This window comes from Brachycentrus maculatus, unplaced genomic scaffold (genome assembly GCF_059751285.1).
Source record: "Brachycentrus maculatus isolate JH-2025_06_01 unplaced genomic scaffold, ASM5975128v1 h1tg000421l, whole genome shotgun sequence".
Classification (NCBI taxonomy): domain Eukaryota; kingdom Metazoa; phylum Arthropoda; class Insecta; order Trichoptera; family Brachycentridae; genus Brachycentrus; species Brachycentrus maculatus.
The window spans coordinates 231,444-251,967 of record NW_028281169.1 but is presented as its reverse complement, the minus strand read 5'-3'; the positions used below and the strand labels follow the sequence as shown (position 1 = coordinate 251,967).

General features: G+C 36.4%; 2 protein-coding genes across 2 annotated transcripts in view; both read right to left on the bottom strand.

The window, feature by feature from the left end:
• Positions 1-1,583: 1,583 nt before the first annotated feature.
• Dad1 (dolichyl-diphosphooligosaccharide--protein glycosyltransferase subunit) lies at positions 1,584-2,840 on the bottom strand. Its single transcript, XM_088271191.1, has 2 exons — positions 2,566-2,840; positions 1,584-1,762 (listed from the first exon to the last, which is right to left on the bottom strand). Exons 1-2 carry the CDS (start codon positions 2,771-2,773, stop codon positions 1,632-1,634), a joined length of 339 nt encoding a protein of 112 aa, XP_088127317.1. The 5' UTR covers positions 2,774-2,840; the 3' UTR covers positions 1,584-1,631.
• Positions 2,841-3,336: 496 nt separating this feature from the next.
• The window catches only part of Tsp (Thrombospondin), a 27,260-nt gene continuing 10,072 nt past the window's right edge, over positions 3,337-20,524 (bottom strand). The window contains exons 2-18 of the mRNA XM_088271218.1: positions 16,866-17,015; positions 16,415-16,620; positions 14,930-15,161; positions 14,655-14,822; positions 12,329-12,448; positions 11,650-11,870; positions 10,559-10,780; positions 10,032-10,286; positions 9,658-9,765; positions 9,337-9,505; positions 8,635-8,812; positions 8,299-8,474; positions 8,104-8,209; positions 7,443-7,652; positions 6,707-6,890; positions 5,910-6,147; positions 3,337-3,995 (exon numbers count right to left, since the gene is read on the bottom strand). Of these exons, the coding sequence (XP_088127344.1) occupies positions 3,907-3,995; positions 5,910-6,147; positions 6,707-6,890; positions 7,443-7,652; positions 8,104-8,209; positions 8,299-8,474; positions 8,635-8,812; positions 9,337-9,505; positions 9,658-9,765; positions 10,032-10,286; positions 10,559-10,780; positions 11,650-11,870; positions 12,329-12,448; positions 14,655-14,822; positions 14,930-15,161; positions 16,415-16,620; positions 16,866-16,902 (2,919 nt within the window). The 5' untranslated portion in view covers positions 16,903-17,015 and the 3' untranslated portion in view covers positions 3,337-3,906. The remainder of the gene's footprint in view (positions 3,996-5,909; positions 6,148-6,706; positions 6,891-7,442; positions 7,653-8,103; positions 8,210-8,298; positions 8,475-8,634; positions 8,813-9,336; positions 9,506-9,657; positions 9,766-10,031; positions 10,287-10,558; positions 10,781-11,649; positions 11,871-12,328; positions 12,449-14,654; positions 14,823-14,929; positions 15,162-16,414; positions 16,621-16,865; positions 17,016-20,524) is intronic.

The window sequence follows — 20,524 nt, the reverse complement described above, 5'->3', positions numbered from 1 at the left end:
GATCATATTTGTAATCCGCAGTGATAAAATAACAGTATCTCACTTATATGTCATGTTTGTGGCTTAAAATATTTGTAAAATACCTTGATAACCTTTTTTTATTTCGTTGTCATAAAATTTGTGATAAAAAGTCTCCGGCCGTATTGGTGCGGTTTATCTGAAGAAATATCCATTGTTTCGGTATTAGAGCATGGATTCACTGATGGATCTTCTAAATGATCGGATCTTACCCAACTCTAATCCAAACAGTACTTTGTGGTATCATACTTATATATCAAATCCATATATCTATTTTTAGGTTAGTTGTCTCTAGTCGTGTCATGCTGTCAACATGTGCATCTTACGCAAGTAGATATACATAAGGGCAGTTTTAAATTTCCCTTTGTTTACATTTTTCTTATGTTTTGGGATTCCATACCGAAACATTGGGAGTACACTGGATTTGGAACCATATTGCACTAGCTTATATGGTCTGAAACATCAGCAATGAGTGCAAAAAATGCTCGGGATAATAAAGTATCATAAAAAATTCTAAAAGCCCTCAGAAGGGAATTTAAAATTACATACATATAAAATCTGTCCAATTCCCTCTAATATGTACTTCTTAAGATTTTTTTTTTTAAACGTACGTACTCTATTTTGCTATGCTGGGTATCAAAATATATCATCTAGGACTAAATCATCATAAAAAATTTTTATTTTGTAATACGTAACTCGATGTAAATTAAAATTGTCGTATTAAAATTATTTGTAGAATTGCTATTTAGCTTTTCGAGGACTGTACACGATGGTGTCGCCTCGAGTGATATTACGTTATAAAGTGCTTTGGCATTTGCGCCGCCATAACTCTTATTGAATGTGAAACTGCATTATTGTTTAATAAAGTGTATTAAATGTGATCGTTTTCATCATTTTGTGTAACTGTACCCTTTCCCCGAGACAACATTATGATCGGTACCCGAGCTACAAAATGAAAATATGTTTCGTCAGTTATCAAAGTTTTGCCACCAAAAAATTGTAAGCAAAGATATAATGAAATACATTAAAAAAAACATCAATTTATGGTTTACAATAGTACATATATGTAGGAAGGTTCATTGGGTATTGTTGTCATTAGACACTGAATATTTTACCGCACGCATTAAGTGAAAGCTTGAATCGAAATCAGGGGAGAGAATAAGAAAAGAAATTTGGTAAAATAGAAATTAGTGTTGGTTATGTAGACAGCAAAATACTTGAAGAATCCCGTAACGTTCAGTATTTTTTACTGTTACATTAAGTAAATCATTATATTTCTGAGACATGAGCCGATAAGTCTTCTCTTTCTCTTTTACGTATTCAAAATTAACAGTGTAATATCTAGCTTAATTATAAATGCACAGAGTTGTGCGTTATTCTTTCCTCTCCACCGATTCTATTGGGGAATTGCCACGATAAATAGTTAGATTCAATTTTCCGAATTGAGAATAATCGTTTAGTTTTTATACGAATAAAGAATTCTTAAATAGTAGACACCTGTGTCATTTTAAATCTCTTTCTTTTTACTAATGGTATCCTTATTAAAACAAATAAAACGCAAGGAATTATGAGAAAATTATGCTATAATTATATGAAAAGGTACAAAACAGAATCTATCCAATAAAGTTGACAACCACAAGGTGCAAAATAATGTGCGCAAAGATAAAGTCAGCGAATCCTCTCTCCGGACTGATTCCCAGGAACTGTGTCTTGTTCTCCGGGTTCACTTGCAGGCGGAGACATACTGGAAGGAAGAAAAACTCATTTAATTCACATACTGCAAGTGATACATACTTAATTAGGCTATTTGGAAGGTTGAAAACCACAGGAGTTCAAGTGACAAATATCCACTTAGTTACAAAATGACCCAAATTATACTATCAAAACGGTTTCTCCAAATCCACGTTCCACATGTTCAATACAAAATTCAGTTCTGCCCTTTAATTCATGTATGTGATTATTTATTATTTGTTGAAAAATTGAAAAAATAAGAGATGAGTGATTTTTAATTTTAAAAACTATTTTTAGGCCAATAATTTTAACGCACTGTTGTCGGGCGGTTTTTTCATCAATCCAGACCCTAATTAGTATACTAATTAGGGTTGTATACTAATAACAAGTAATCTAGTCGCAAGTAATCGCAACCCAATACGATCCAATCTGTACAATGTTTTTCTAGCGTCTCGCGCTCTACCAAAAGTAAGCAAATAGAATGCTTATAAGTGTCTTCCACTCTACCAACATTACAAAAAAGACGCTTTTAACCATTTCCCACAAACAATAATGTGTATCCTAATTTGTTGGGTAAAATCCAGCATTCGTTTACTAAATTTGAACATTTAATAAATATTCTTGTCCAATGTCGACAGAAAACCGAATACAAAATAAAATAATATACAACATTTTGGGTGTGTGAAAATCCCTGTCACAAATCTGGGTTTCTCCACTCAAATCTGGGTTTTGAGATGTCAAAATGTAAAATAAAATAGCTCGAAGACATACACGATAAGTAAATAGAAAATAAACATAACAAAATGACGAACTTACCAGCTAGAATAAAGCAGGAAACTGTAGAAATAAATCCACTAAGGAATGAATTGAAAGGAAACGTTCCGACGAAACAGCAGTAGATGAATTGTACAATCCCCGTGAGGAGGATGTATAATAAGTAAACATCGATTATCTTCAACTTTTTTGGTGTGTGTGAACTGTATTCAGAGTAAAATTTTCCGATAATTGATAGTAAATTAGCCATTTCGGTAACAAATATTATCCCAGAGTTTGACAGATACCGGCGAGCTGGGGACGTGTCTAGTTAATCCATAGAGAAAATGAATGAGGAATATCCAAAGACTATATACTGGAATATCTATACCACTTTTTTTTAAAAATTAGGTACCTACCTTCATAAGCCAGCCAGCACACGAAAGTTTCACCCGTCGTTTTTCCGAATGTACGAGTCCCATACGAAAATTACGAACGTGAAGTATTTTCCGTAATCTTAGATTTTCCGCTTGAATATCAAAAACGTAATACATACTACGTAGTTTTTGCATTCGGAAAGTAAAAAAAAACGTTCGTAGCGGGGGTGGGCATGCGCAAAATTACAGTTTTCCACCGATTTATTTTAACATTGATAAACGCACAAACGCGTTTGGAAAGTTTGTCGTGAAAACATACATCATTATCATATTTTTTTACATTATTTTTTTATGTAAAAACAAAAGTAAAAAAAGATTCTATTCAATGGTTTCAAATAATCCACATTGCTTTCACACATAAGTTAAAATTTATACCAAAACAAAATAAAACAAAAAATGAGAAAAATATATTTATTTGTTAAAAACAATAAAATTTATTGGTATCAGGAATATAAAAAAAATAAAATTATTTGACTTCTTTTTGTTGGTGTCAGGTCAGGTGGTACTTAGAAGCTTGCCACCTCTACAGCTGGTCTCCTCTCGGTTGTCATGAGGTCGGGCTCCAAGCAGGACATTAGGACTTAACAAATATAATACTTTCCACCAATTGCAAATTATGGCACGTTTGTCATTATTTCTGATTCAAATTATAAACCTAATGAAAATTCACATTTAACACAAATTTCTAGTAAACGGATATATAACATTACATTCCAAAAATTAAAGGAGGTTTATTTTAAAATCGGTTAAATAAAAACAGAACCATGCCAGATCAGAACAAACTAACATAAAAAACTACAAAACCCTTTTCTTATTCAACCGAGTTCAAAGACTTTAGTAAATAAATCTATATTTATTAATAAATGTTATATATAAAAAAAATCTTAACAATAAATTAAAATAGTTATAATTAAGATGGGCATCTATTGTGTTGAAAAAATTTAAAGAACACAAACAGACTTGGATATTAGTGTCTTCCTGGACGTGAAGTGTCAATGTTGACTTCCTGACGCAACCTCGGAGGGAGATCGCGGTACACTGTCTCCGGTACGTTTTCTGTAAGAATAGAGATATTACATTTTGATATACAAAAACAAAAAGGTTAGTCAGTACTTCATTCATTTTAAATTTCCTTACATCATTTTAACTTTCACTGTGAAAATCATTGTTATACCTTAATCATTGTGAATATCATTATTATCAAGTTATTGGAAAGTTGTCACCTATAATGCAACCGGTTTGCTGCCACGAGCGCGTTAACGCGCTCTCCGATCCTATGGTCGCCAGACAGGCCATACAAAATCAGCCCGTAAAAAAGCGCGCTCTCCTTTGAGCTTGTTTGTTAAGCTAACATCAAATACGATTGGAATATTTTTTAAATTAGAATATAAAAAGGCATCTATTAGGAAGATCAAGAAATACTAAAATATTACAGTTTACCGATATTATCAAAGTTACAGTCATCTTTCTAAAAGTTTTCTCTGATACAGGGTGACTGACTAGTTTTTTAAAATGACTTTTTATTTTCATGCAACATTAACATTTATTTTAATCCTTTTTTCATCTACGTTAAAATAAATAAATAAATTAATAATCATATTTTATAAACACATTTATATTCCGCTATATTTGTGTAAGTAAATGTGTTTTTTGTATCAAGTTGTGACAACCCTGAATATTTAAACTGTGTTTTTCTGAGTAAACGGCAGCTCAAATGCTACAACACGGTGTATGTATTTGGTAAGTTTTCGGTACGGCTATATTAACCTTCCGGCATTGAAAGGGTTAATCAGTCTGTATAATGCACAGTACATTGTTTTTGTCCTATAAATAATCACTGTGCATTAGAAAATATCAGAAATATCAAAAATAGCATTAGTTAGTAAAAAGACATATTGCCTTATAAATAAATCCTGCTTAAAAATATATACGATTGAACCGAGACTGCGATTTCATCCATGGTGTTATAGTTTTTCCATGGGATTTATGCATTTAAAATTCCGAAAAGGGAAACGTCAGGCGAATATTCCTGCAGATAATGACTGCTAGTGGCAGTGCTTGGACTTAAAGTGAATTAGTTAAATGAATGGAATTTGCTGGTCTTCTAATGTAAATAATAAAGATACCTATAACCACGCTGTTACGGACAGATCGCACACCCCGTGCGGCGGCCCTGAAAAAGAATTCCAGGCGCCTGGCGGCGAGCGAAACGGTCGCCCGTCGGAATGCGGCCCGAAGAAGGGCCTCTATGGATTCTACCGATTTCTCATGTATTTACAGAATGTATTAGATGTAAGAAAGAATAAGACAATGTTAATATTAAATGCGCCTAGATGTTAAGTAGTATAAATAGATTACTGATATAGATTACTGATAAAATAAACTTGTAAATTGTAATGTAATAACGAACTGTTGGAACGGCACCGGTACGGTATGAAAGTGTAGCCCGTCCGGTGCCCATTAGAGAGAGACAGAGATATGGCTGTCTCTCTCCCCCGGCCGCTGATTGGCTGTACTTTCCCACTGTCGGGCGGTACGCGATCACGGCCGGGTATATAGAGGGCGCATTTTTTGATAATAAACCAGTTCTGGTGTGACTGTTGAAACCTGTGTTTCATTTCTCCGCTCCCGCTCCTTGGACTACTCGCCGCGCCGCCAGCCTGGACCGCTTCGCCTCATTATACCGATTCACGGACCAGTTTCGGAAAGCCCTTATCAGGGCTATTGAGGTTGACTTGTCGGTCCAGTGCCGCTCTTCCCGGCTCATACATCCATTCACCTCCGTCCGTATCCAGCTTACTCGGTAACTCGGTACGGCGGGGCCGTCAACCCGTGGAACGTCACCCCTTACAACGGTGGCATAGTTGGGAGATTCCGAAGAAGGCCAGGCGTGTACATTTTTGAGAGTCATCGCACGTAACCCACGCCGGTTACACACGCGTACAAAGTTACAGGTTTTGAGTTGCTCACCATTGCAACGGTACACCAGATCGGACCAGATGATCATCTCCTGACTGAAGCAGAACACCCCGAGGCGACCGCCCTTGAAGGTGGCATCGTACACGTTGCCCGAGTCGGCCACCAAGTGCTCGCCCTCGAACACGCGCAGACGGATCAGCCCGATGTGCGGTCGGTGCAGAAGCAGCCAGCGGTATGCCGTCTTCTCCTTCCATCCCACATTGCGAGGGTCCTTCCAGAGCAGTTTCACCTGCGAAAATGGACCAGAACACTCTACATACAAAGAAAAATTAAGAGTTTATGATCACCCCTTTCAAATCGGTCGTGACATTGACATCTTTTATTTATTAATTAAAATTTTTCACTAGAGATTTTTTACTGCAGGAACAGATATTTTGTATACAAGATACAAACCATTTGAATACTAAATTATTGTTGAAGGTTTGAAGACGATGACATATTTGATTTCAGGTTTCAATGGTGCATCATAGAATTTTATATTAAAACATTTTTACCGGGCTTGCGTGTTAATAAACTCTCAAGTTACCCCCGATAAGCGGTGCAAGCAAAATGCAGACACATTTGGTCTATTATGCCGACCATAAGGATCAACAAGCCCAAATTTATCACAAAGGATTTTTTTATCAAAAGTATATTTTTTTAGACATATTTCCATAGATGTCAGTAGTATGAATAATTTTAAAAAATAAAAACCCTTCCACTGGTGAAATTAGATTTTATGCGCATTAAAATAAAATGGTTGTTAAATTCATAATTTGAATAATTTACAGTTACAAATGACTTGGTACCTGATCCGGTGTATCTCCGGTATGCCATAGAGAGTTCCTTAACATCTCCCCGGGTCCCGTACTGGAGTCAACCATTTTTAGTTGAATTCCTGGCTCTGCCACGGCTCGGAATGGAGTAGATTCCCAGTAGGTCTGCGTTGCCTTTTTCCACATCACCGCATAGAACTTGTGGTTGTCTTGGTAACTGATAAAAAAAAGATTCATCGTATTTAACATGTATTTACTTTTGAAAATACTCTTTAAATATTACATATTTATATTTTTTAATCAAATATGATTTATTATGCCATGTATCATTTACGGATTTTGGCAATAATTTATCTGTCTTTCCGGAATGTGACTAGAAGAAACATTGACAAGAAAAGCTAATGACAAATGGAATAAAAAAACTAAAAAAAACTAACAACATCCGAAGTGGCGTTAAAACCTAAGAAATTTAGTATTTTTGAAAGAAAAAATATTTTTTTGTTTATTTTATTTTAGTATCATTTCTTTATTATATGGTTATATTATTAAAATTTATATATTTTGAAAAAAATATATATAAGACTTAATACTAAAGAAAACCGAGTTCAAGCAATCACTTTTAGAATCGCTGGTAAAGTGAGAAATGACAAAATTCCACAGTGTGAATTTTCAATAGTGAATGCATTTGCGTGAAAGTAAAGATAAAGTAAATGAAAGTAAATTTGTCATATTGCTCCTCAATGCACATTTTGGGTATTGGCCAGATTACCTGAAGATGAAGCCGACATAGTCATCATCCACATCCGTATCAATGAAGAATGTCCCCTCAAAGTCCACTCCGCTGAAGGAGTCGTACCCGACGGCCAGTCCCGGGTCGCTGTTCATGGTCTGCACAATCTCCGCTCCCTTGTTGTAGATAACCCAGTTGGGGTCGATCTGAGACTCTCCTTCAGGATCTAACACTACAGTCTGGTAAGTTCTGCAAATACAAGTACAGTAAGACAAGACACTTTATGCTATTTCTGTATTACACAGTACTATATTGGCATTCCTTGAAATCATACACGATATTGGTATTCCCCAAAATCGAATATGATTTTGTTTCTTTGATACTCTCATGCAGTCTTGCGGCTCATTTGATGTCATTACAGTATGTGTTACGGTAACTTCGTTTAACGGTGTAAATCTCTTTTGCATTTCTGCATAATACATACTACAACACCACTTTATAGTCACACAAATTTATCATTTATGCATCACACAGATTCTTACAAGATGACCTCTGCAATGGAGGTCAAAGAAATAGATCTCTTGTACGATCTGGTTATTTTGAGGTATATGTGGTTTTTGTACTTATGCTAAAAATCTCAAAACAGAAATTTATTTGCATTATGCTTTTTAATATTTATGTATGAATAAAAAACAATTACCTAAAATCGGTGGAGAAAATCTTAGAATTGTTGGGACAGTTGTCTAAGTGATTAGGAACATTATCTACATCATAATCATTTTCACATTTGTCACCGACTCCATTACCTGTAATAAAATTGTACAAAACATCAATATCATAATCACCCTGCTAGCTTGTAATAATCACAAGGTTTTTTGATTATCAAATAATTTACCATTCACATCTTCTTGGTTGGGATTGTAGGCGAGAGGGCAGTTGTCCTTGATGTTAGCGATGCCGTCATTGTCCGAGTCGGGGTCGCATGCGTCCCCTCGACCATCTCCGTCGGTGTCCAGCTGGTCGCTGTTGGGGATCTTGGGACAATTGTCCTCACTGTCCTGAATACCATCCCTGCAACAATAAATACGGTAATCAATTATTCCACGGCCAAATACCCATTGATAAAGAATTCTAAGCTGAACGCTGCACCGACAGTTGTTCGGTGATGGTCTACTCTATTTTTTATATCATAATAATAGAAATATGTTTTTCAGCGTTACATTGTACTTGCCTGTCCCTGTCAATATCACTATCGCACGCATCTCCGACTAAGTCATTGTCGGAATCCTTCTGGTCGGGGTTGGGCACTCGAGGACAGTTATCGCAAACGTCACCGAGTCCGTCACCGTCGCTGTCACGCTGCTCTATGTTCGAGTTACGCGGGCAGTTGTCAGAATGGTTCGGAATACCTGGAAATCATTGTAGTCATGTAAGAAACAAACAACTAAAGTAATCCGAATGTTTTTTTTTGGTTCTAGTTCTAAGATCATCTTAAAAATGTGTAACCATTTGTGTAATTGAATATTTCGTTTTTAAATTTAACGTTAACTTAGTAAATACAACTGATGATTACACTATATTGTGATATTTTTAATGGACTCGACATCAGTATCAAAAACCGTATGATATTTAGTGCATCAAATTACACATTACAATATACTATTGGTATTTATCAAGTAAATTTGAAAACAGTAAATGGATAGATATGGGTATAAGGGATGGAATATGGTTAGTTCATTTGGCTACCATGATTTTCTGGTTTACATTCCTAGAAGGGTCGTCATTAATATAAACTGTTTTCACACTGCAATATTTTAAATGTTTCTCTGCACTGGTACCTTAAACCATAAGATGGAAAACTTTAGCTTAGTATGATTTTGATTAACATTATCTGATGCAGTGGAGATAAAGGATTATGATATTTATTACTCACTATCATTATCAATATCAGGGTCGCAGGGATCTCCCAGTCCGTCCTTGTCTGTGTCCTCCTGTTCTGGGTTGGGGACGGTGGGACAGTTGTCGCAAGCGTCTCCGATGTTATCTCCTCCACCAGATTCCGAGTCGTTTTGCTCCGGATTGAACTTCAAGGGGCAGTTGTCCTGAAACAGAGATTTCAAATGTACAATTTAGTTATAGGTACCCATTTTTTATCATGTCACCAATCTAGCCTCATATTTGGTACAAATGATTGTATGGTCATAAAGTTTGAAAAAATGTATTTTAAAAAAAATAGTTTTTTAAATACACTTACGGGACTGTTTGGAACACCATCTCCATCAGCATCAGTATCGCAAGCGTCTCCCAGCCCATCCCGGTCAGCATCCTCCTGCCCCGAATTGGGAACTGCCACACAGTTATCCTTCAACAAAATACCCGTTTAGTTCATGAAACTGTTATTATATATTATATTCTAGATTAATTATTTAAATTTGTAGTAATAACAATAAATTAGTGATTTAATCCATAGTTTTGATACCCAAAATTGGATTTATTAGGAAAAATATTTTGTTATGGTGCCTTTAAGTAGAATGATCATCTTTTGAGCACCTGTTACGGGGCCTAAGAAGATATAACATTCCGAGTAGTTACCGTCTCTGGAGGGGGAGGAGTGGAATGATTGATTACCTTTCTGCAGCGGGGGTCGGGGCAGCCGAGGTCGGTATCGGGCCAGCCGTCGAGGTCGCGGTCGCTGGCGCAGATGAGCCCGTCGCCGGCCCAGCCCACCTTGCAGAAGCAGCGCGGGCCGCCGTAGTGCACGCCGTAGCACTCGGCGTTGCGGTCGCACACCGTCCCGTCGGGGCAGTAGCCCGGGCCCATGTGGCAGCCGATGGTCTGGTTGCCTCCGTACCCCGTGTTGCAGCCCGCACAGTGGAAGGAACCCTGGAGAGGGAAAACAAATTATTATGTACAAAAAAGGCACGTTCTGGATGAGTTTCAAAATATGGATTTGGAGGCATGTGCTACGCATTCCTTAGACTGCGTGAAACTAATGAAAATCAGAAGACTATTCACAATACGCATAAAAAATATTATGTCCTACTTTGAGTTCATTGCTAGGAAAGATGAGGAGTATTTCTAGAATGTGGTAGTGCTGGGGACAGTTGACGGTTAGTGAGCGAGAGATAAGGGCGAGAGGAGGAAGTTCAACTTGCTTCGGTGTTGATGCACTGAGAGTTGGGGGTGCAGCCGCCGTTGTTGCCATCGCTGCACTCGTCGATATCCTGACAGCGCTGCGGATGGCGGCGCGCGTGGGCGAGCCCCATCCCCTGGGGGCTGCCGGTGGAGGAGTACCCGGGGGGGCACGGGCCGCAGCGGTACCCGGGGGATAGGTTGGAGCACTGCACGCGGGGGTCGCACGGACGCGCCAGCTGACACTGTGCATAAACAACATTAAAACATTACGAATTTGCTACGAATCAATGAGAAAGTGGCAAACAATCTAAAAAAACAAGAGTAGAGCACAGCGCATTATTGTAAAAACTTGTAGATTCAAAAAGAAGCTTCGATTCATTTTAATGATAGACAAATTGATTCCAAGAGTTAAAGAAAAAAATAATTTGAGCTTGCACAGGTACAATGTCATAGAAATAATGTGGAAAACCTTTATTTTGGAGGTGCAAAAAAGCCAGTAGTATATGAAGACAAAGGAGAAAGAGGGTGAGAAAGATATAAAAAATACATCACAAATATAGACCACCTGATAATTTATCATTTTTAAATTGGTTGGAATTAATCCTTGCGGATTGCTAGTTTCGCAGTCAAGTCCCTACTAAATTACGGTACAGTGCGCTTGTCAAAATTTGGATGTTTATTATGGTCATGGATTTGTGAGCATCTTTATATAGGAATAATACTTGCGGTATTGTGTTCAGCCATCAAGAATTACTTTAATGATGATTGACCTATTACAACACAAATCTGGCGAATCGCCGGCCAAGGTCAATTTGTCACTGTGAGAACAAAGCTGGCGATTCGCCGGATTTCGACGGAAAACTGAATGACAATAACTTTATTCATAAAAATGACATAAATAAGTATATTTTGGTTAAATAAGTATATCTGGCTTACGAACAACAACAAAAATTATGCTTTTATGTTTTGCCATTTTTATTTTGTGTGTAATAATGTTATTGTAATAAAAAAAATTGTCAAAATTAAATAGTGTGTTGTATGAACAAATAATGTCATCTTTATTAGTGGGTTGAGTCAACATTGGACTAAAAAGTGGTACATGGGAGTTTACCTCATCCTCGTCCTTACAGTCCTGCCCGTTTCCCTCGTACCCCTGTGGGCAGGGCCCGCAGCGGTAGTAGGGCGGCGTGTCCAGCTGCTGGCAGGACACCCCCGGGAAGCAGGTGTCGGGCGTGCACACCTGCCGGCGCTGGCAGGACTTGCCGTCGCCCTCGTACCCGCTGGGGCACGGCCCGCACTGCGCGCCCTCCGTGGTGTCGTAGCACCGCACACCTGCCAAGACGCAACATTTTTTATTTTTAAAATTTATTTTGCAGTCACCTAATGAAGGGATGTTTCTTCCAGTGTATACTTGTATGGGGAGTTGGATTCCTGCCTGTGTCAAGCTATTTAGAAAGTTCTCCTTCTCTGTTGTCAGCGGACACTGAAAGAATGTATGGTTCGCATCCCCTATATCTTGTTCACATTCGCAATATGGTGATGTAATGCACTTTATCTAATAGAGATGCACAGGCAGTGAGCAGTGCCCATACCTTAAGCGGCATAACATCGAGATGGAAGATCTAGACAAAGATAAGTTCCAGTACCATGGTTTGAATGAAATTTCAGCTTGAATGTCGGCATCGAATGCTCTTCGATGCTGATTGGACTCTTCCCAATGAATCCTTGGTTGCTTTGGAAAGTGCGATGCAAGAAGACTGGGTGTGAAAAAACTTACTATAAAAACTAACCTGGGAAGCAAGGTCTGTCGGTGCAAGTGACTCCGGGTCGACAGGAGCGGCCGTCTCCGATCATGGCCCTCGGGCAGGCTCCGCAGCGAGGACCTTCCGCCGTGTCGTGGCACTGGACACCTGTGGCGGGGAAGGAAGAGTAACAACTGATCTGCTTTCTCTGGTGTTCACCAGACTATGTGTTTTAATATTCCTGGCTACAATTTTGTTTTTCAGACTCCTGTTTTGTATGCAATTCTTTCAATTGATAAAAATGACAGTGATTTTTTGACCAAACGTATTGTTTATTTAAAAAAAATCTTTTGGATTTGATTATGTGAAGTCGGAGATGATTATAAAAATTAACATTATAATGCATCTGGGTAAGCAGTAAGTTCTGCCAATGTTTATTTATTGTATAAATTTCAATTATTCAATAAAACAAAAGATAATATGACGTATGGCTTCTTGACACATAATTTTTTTTAAATATTAAAACATGTGTATTTGTAAGCTTTATGTTTGTTTTTGTATTTAATATACCTGTTTTCCATCCTCCATAGAATAAAAAAGGTTGAAGACATTACAAAAACTGTTTAAATGCTTGTAAACAATTTTGATGTACACTATGCGTATTTATATAGTTGAACTAGATATTATTTCTTTCTACCGAAATTTCTGTCAACACTACAAGGCCAAGGCTATTGGCCAATTCACTTTCTGCATGACTAGATCTTTATATTACTGGAGTTTGTGTTAACTGTCCAAATGAAATAAATAAAGTTTAACCCTAGTTATTCTTTTGATAATAGTGTGACCATTTATTTTCATTGATTTGATTACCTTTCTGACCAATATTCCACGAAAAAAAAAATTCTGTAAGTACACGGAACATTGGCAAACTATCAGGCAAGACATGAGAAATTATCAGCTGACTATAATATTTCCATGCGTGATCAAATTATGATTTTCAATTAAGGGATTGTGCGGTGTCATCACGTTGATTGCGTGGGCATAACAAAACAATAAAGCTCAATAGACAATATTCCAAAATTGTTTTGGCACAAAAAATCTTTAAGAAGTAAAGTTGAATATCTTACTACACAATGTTGACTTATTTGTATTTACATCTTATATAATATTTACAATACGAGAAAACCAAAACATTTTCAGAATGCAGCCTACCTTCTTTATTGTGTGACAGTTTGTGATGGATTAGTAATAAAGTGCAGAAGTGCTGTTAATTATTTTTAAATTAAAACAATATATCGTATGTTATAAATCATTTAATAGATCATTATTTTAATCCTAGAGAACGAGTCATACAATAGAAGGTTACATCATTATTCATTCTGAAAATGCTTATAGTAATGCAATATGCGCAGTGAAATAGTGTTTAGAGAGCTTCGTTGCACTTACAAAAGAACAAAAATAATTCAAATAAAACTATAAAGAAAGACGTAAAAATTGAATCAATATAACAATTACAAAACTTTTTGTCTGCGATCCATATGTACTATATTGCTTCGCAACAAACAAAATTAAATATTGCAAAATGCAACACGAGTCCATCCTTCATTTAAAAAGAATAAGTCAATTTGTCTTGTTTGTTGTAAAGGATAAATCATGCTGATAAGTACACATTTATTTTTAGACTGTTAAATAAGATCACATATTTAAATGAAGAAATTAGAGATTTATGAGGCAAGCTTATACTTGTAGCATTTACATTTGAGTATTCAGATTTTCATATCTGATTGGAAGTAATTATAACATTTTTCTAGGTAATTATGGCATATGATGTTTGTATTTTTTGCTATACTAGTTACATTGTGTACCATACTGATATTTACTATTAAATATGTATTGCTTTCATATTTCAATGGATTTAACAAAATAGGATTTTTCGATGTGTCTCAATGATAGTTTTTATAAAGAAAAATTTAAGTGATTTGAGATTGATAAAGGGTGCTAGCCTGGTACATACGTGGGAAGCCAAATAATGTGATCAGTGAGAGACCAAGAAAAACTACCTACATAGAGAGAGCTTCGCTTTGTCAAATTAATATTACAAAGAAATTAAAATGATATTATATCACAATCGATAGTTTAGTATTCTGTATCCTGAGGTGGCTGGGTTATCATTATCAAGGTCAGGTTTTAAAGTAACAAAAATACAAAGTAAATGCATAATACTTGTGAGGTTTTGTTCAGGATCTTAACAAAACACGTAACAAATGATAAACTACTTAGAATAGTTGAAGCTACGAGAGAACTACTTCTGACAGTGATGATCCTCTAATTCATCTATGTTTATTGTTTATTTATGTGACGCGGGTCTATTCACCCGGATAGCACGGCTGCGTGGCGCACGTGACCCTCTGGGGCTCCCGACAGCCGGCGCAGTTCTCCAGCGTCTGGCGCAGGGTCTGGAGGTCTCCGCGCTGGTGCTCTATTTCTCGTTTCAACATCTGGATCTGCTTAATCAACTCGTTGATTGTCCTCACCAGCATATCTGGCAAGCAAGAGATTCATATTACCCTCCAACACATTGTGGCGCCATTATTTGAAATGCAGTGAGTGAGATGTACAACTACATACGACCATTAAAATGATAATTACCATCGCAGTTGTCAGTGTGGATAATGGGAATGTCTCCTCTCCTGTTGGGAAGATCATTGTCATCGTATGGCTGCTGTCCCATCATGATATCGAGCGGATCTTCAGTAGGTTTTTGCACTGGATTCTTCTTGTGTTTGGAATGCGGTTTCACTTTTTTGACTCCCTCGGCACATCCCAGGGCTTCCAGAGCCGGTCCAGTGAGGATGTGAACAGACACATGCTTGTCTCTGTACTGTAAGAGAAGAATAATCATTACGAATTACAACACCATTTTGAAGATATGAAAATCTCACGAAGTGCCAAAATAGTAAAATATAAAACCATTTACTAACTGCAGGATCGGATTGGTTTAATAAGTAAAGATATCATCGGTTTAAAGGTAAAACTCACGTACAAAGTGCTTTGTACATGAGTGTACAAAGCACTAATTATCATTATTTAAAATAAATATTTTTCAATTAATTTATTTAATGTCCGCTTTTATAGTACATATAGTGGTTAGCTCCCGGGTACAATTTCCTTCTTTTTCTTCTATTTCCATGTTCGCTCCCTAGGTAGAGCATATGGCCAACAAGCGTCTCCAAGTCACTTTGTCACGTACCATCTCCTTGGCTTCCTCCCAGGTCAGTCCGGCATCTCGAAGTTCCGCTGAGTAAAGTCGGTGAATGGTCGTCAGCGGCGTTCCAGGGCACCGGATTCCTCGGGGTTGGGAGAAGAGACATAAGAGATAAATGCTCTCAGGTGGCATTCTAAGGACATATCCCAACCATATCCACCTTCTCTTTAGGACTTCCAGTATTAGGGGCAGTTGGGTTCTTCCACTCACATTGTCATTCCTGACGAAGTCAGTATTCGCCTCAGGCACCTATTTTCAAAATTGCTAGTTGCTTGCTTTGAGCTTTGGTGAGGTGCCACGACTCACATTCGTACAGCAGCACTGTTAGGATACAGGCGTTTCCAGACAATTTCCAGAGGGGTCAAAAACAAAACTGTAATATTTATTTAATATCACCGTGTACTGGTAACTTTTCAGGATTGATCACTTTGCCTTGATGTCATTAACGATTAAGAAAATCTGCATCCATACGATGAAGTGCCTTATCCACCATTGGGTACGTATAGTGGTTTGAAAAATAATTTCTCCTCTCTTGTATCCTTAGGATACCTCGTGTCGTGGTACAATTTATACAATATTGTTATTACTTGTTTATATACTATCTCTCATAAGTCATGTAATCACTTCCTTTTTTCTTTTATTAATAGTTTCGTCATTTAATGACGTATAGACAATGGAAGCGGGTTACAGAATTTCATTGCATAGTACTCAAAATTTCTTTGACCAAATATGTTATATATTGTATTTTGATTTATTTTTTGAGCACTTTTGATTTCGTGGTTTTTTATGAGTACTTTAATGGAGTGACTTACTGGTGATTTGAGTAGCAATTAAACTGATTTGACTGAATGAACATTGAGCAAACTAACCAGCTTGACGGAAGGCACCTCCATGCTGGAGAACACGTCTGCGGGAGAGGACCTTGCCTTGAGGGTAGCCAGGGGGGTGCAGGAGTGGTACATGGAGAGCGAGGAGGGCAGCTCCCCATCCTCCTCTCCCTGGCTCCACGCCAGCCCCAAGGGGCCGCCCCGTGGCACCGTCCAGCGCAGCGCTTCATCGATGTTCATCATCGTCACTGCAAAGGGACTCAATTTATTAGTTGGGGTTTTCCTGAATTATTCGCTTAAGTCTTTATGACAAAACTATTTTTAACGATAGCTACGCGCATTTGTTGCGGATAATTGGACCACACGTTGCATTTATGCCGGTCATATGCATCACATACTTGCATTCATGGCAGCCTACTACACTATCGGTGAATATGGACTACGCAGTTGCATGTTCTGAAGAACTCCCTAGGGTATATGTTTGGGGACAAACCTGTGTCGTGTTCCTGAGACAGGCTGAAGTGTCTCATCTCTCCCGGGAACTTGATCTCGAGGAGTTGCGCTGACTTGACGGGTCGAGCCCCCTTGATGAGCAGCACGAAGCTGTCATTCTCTATCGCCTCTTCCAGTTCTGCTGTTGCCACTGAAATTGTCAAAATCATCAGTTAATAAATTACTGTATATTCATTGTTACTCAGTATCGAGAGATATTCTCAGATGAAATCGACTAAAAACTACGTTTCCATTTCACCAGAAAAAGTTTACCAATAAAAAAAAAAAATCAGCAGAAAAAAATTATGTGTTTTCAGCTGATTTCAGTTAAAAATGCGTTTTACATTTTAGGATTTTTTTTGCTAAAATTTTATAAAAGAGTAACGTTGAACTGAGTGGAGTCTTATATAAAAAATTGACTTACAATAGAATAATGATTTCCGATGTTTCTTTTTGTGAACTATTAAATTAAATAGATTTTTTTCATATAAAAGATTAATAGAAAAATAATTATACTGTGCATATACTATAGTATACACTCATATTTCAATTTAAAATATAAGAAATTAAATAAACAAGTTGTGTGAATCAGAAAAATTATAAATAATGTGAAATGGACATATTCTGCACTAGCTTTTGTTCATGAAACGAATTTTGGTATAAATATTGCCACTTCAATAATCCGAGGAAGGTAATTTGTCAGGACTTTGGGTAGACAATTAATGATCACAATTAAAAACGGTTTAAACCGTCGAAATGCAGTTACAGGAGGTACAAATAACCTAATTGTTCTTTTACAGCTACGGAAACCTGTTGAGTTGAAGAAGATCGCATTGTGACGGAGACAAGTTATTATTGTTACCGATATGGTATGACTCGGAACTGAGTGCAAGTAGCTTATACAGTCCACGAACCGCGATGGTCTATAAATATATTCAATTTAAAAATAATCCAAATACCTACATATTTTATAAAAAGGAGAAAGGGCCGATAAGAGAACTTAAAAAATAGGTATCAGATTTGAAAAAAAAATGCTTTTGTAAATCCCGTTCTATTGAAGGGGAAAAAATATTAAAGTTACGAAGTATTCCATATAAATGTCTCTTATCATGAACATTTTATTTACGAATTATTTATTTATAAAATTAGATAATTTTAACAAAATTTACAATTTTATTATTATTTTAAATCAAAAATCTAAATTACATTACGACTTTTAAATATTTTTATGATTTTTCATCGTTAATGATATTTAAGTATGCAGAACTTTGAAAGTAACGAGGACGGGTTATTAATAGTAGAAATCTAATCTTTTGTTGTTTTTTTTTGGATCAGAATTTATAAATGCATCATTCGTAGGTAAAATGCTTTTCGTAAAAAAATATGTTCTTTATGAAAATACTAGGATTCGATCGCCTTCAGTACTTGCGCGAAATTAGGTCCAGTTTTCTTTTCTAAATACCAAATAAAGGAGGCATATATTGTTTTGTTTTACAAAGTATATCCAAAATCGTACACCATTGAAACGCAAACTGTACATTTTTGTCTCACATTTAATGGGTTTATATATTTATTTTTTACTAAAAAGAAACGATTTTTACCTAACTCGCGTTAAGGATATGTGTACAAATGATTCGATATCATTCATGCGCCTGTGTGTCCGCAACCATTTGAAATGCCTCAAAACTACATTGTTAGATTCGTTTAGCAGAACCTTCATTGAATTAAATTTATACATAAATAAGTTGGAATAAAATAAACTGACGATAAAAATAGTTCATTAGTGTGACGTGCGACAGTGAAGAGTTGTTCCGTTATTGCACGAGTCACTCCGGCGCGCACCGCCACCGCGCGGACAAGGACTATAGAAGGCCCGAAACCTCAAACCGGCCCTGATCCGTTATCATTGACTTTTTTATTTGAAAGAATCCTGACTTTAAACAGTAATACATAATAAGAAAAACAGATATAGGCGCCTCGACAGAGATGAAGCATCTTATTACACGAAGGAAACATGGAAGACTCAAGGGGCCTTTGACTGGTGATCACTTTATATTTTGCTTATTATTGAATTCCATATTATTTTAAGGCCCAGTATACGATAGATAGCAACTTAATTTACATTAAACCGAGGTAACATTTGACGTCATTGAATTTTTCCTTAAAATACCGTTTTTGTATTGCAGAATAAGCTTTTCTTCGAAATAAATATATGGTTTTGAAAAGAGTTATTGAAAAGTAAAGAGTTCAAAGAAAATATTTTTTCAATATATATTGTAAAAAAGTTTTAGAATACATAAAGTGATATATGTATTCTAAAAAAAAAGAGCGCGGAGAAACGTCTAGCCTGAGCGCGGCCGAAAGGGTTCTAATTTGAACGTCTGAGATTTCAGCCTCAGGTTTGAGTACAATAAAATAATCTGTTAAAAAACCTTACATAATCAATAAACGAAGCACTTTTCAAAAAGATTTTCAAAATTTTAAAATAAACTTTGATTTTTTTCCTTTAATTTTTTCAAAAAAGCTTTCCACGGCCGTTCATATACGGATTGCGTTTTCTGGGTTATAGCGTGTCGAAAGTTTGAGCCGCCATTGCAGGGTCATCAAGAGGGCGATGTGTTACGGAATTTTCATGCTATGTTTGATTACCCCATCTTATGTAATTTATTGGTACGTCAACATTTTGTTAGAGACATTCTTAATATGTATGCAACTTCATATTAGATAAAATGGATCCATTATCTTTTAACTAGTTTGCAGTACAAATATTATTATCGTGCGATGGTAATTTTAAAAAAATACACGACCATATATTTAAATAATGCTGACATAAATGTTTTTGTTAATTACTTCACCGCGTGTCAGTAAAAATATAAGCGAATAGACAGATGTAGAGAGGGAACCTACAATAACAACATAATCTTACGATATTAGTACCTATGTACCTATATGGTTCCTCACGGAGCTTCGAAACATGTTATATTCATGGATTAAAAGAGAAAAAAATTCAATAATTCCTTGATATTTCGTAGTTCAAAATATTACTTATGATAAATAGTGTCGGGTTGTTGTCCCATTAGTGTCGCGGACTCTTGAGTCAGAGTTTCTCGGTTCGAACCCACTCTGCCACAATTTGATACATATTTCTAATAATGAGCCGATTAGGCTCACAGAAATAGTATGAAATTGAAGTATTTTTGTAAACAATAACACAACTATTTCATTTTATTTAATAAATTAACTTCACAAAAACTTACACTATATACGACAATCTAAACGAAAACTTTAAAGGATGGTATCTCGGAATAGAATGACGTTTTCAGATGAAATTAACGAGGCACTGATTTATTTATTTCATCATATACTTAATTACAAATTTACAATAATGTGCCCTCACTGAGTGTCGAGGACACATTTTACAAGATTTATTTATAAAATTATAATGTAAAAAAATTGTTTATGCAATCAAATACGACATGGCTGAATGATGCGATATATAGATCTGTTCACCTCCATTATCCATTTATGAATAGCTCTTTTATACTTTGTTCCATTTTTTAACAACTTCATGAATATTGGAAGCAGGCTGTACAACTTTGTTGCATAATAATCAAAGTTCTTCTGACCAAAAGAGGTATGCGATAAATGTTTGATGTGTTT

Bases quoted from the DNA above. Each gene is read 5' to 3' on its own strand.
- Dad1 (XM_088271191.1), bottom strand. From the start codon at position 2,773: ATGGCTAATTTACTATCAATTATCGGAAAATTTTACTCTGAATACAGT. The intron at 1,763-2,565 runs GTAAGTTCGTCA...TCTTCCTTCCAG, and splicing joins TTCCTGCTTTATTCTAGCTG to TATGTCTCCGCCTGCAAGTG.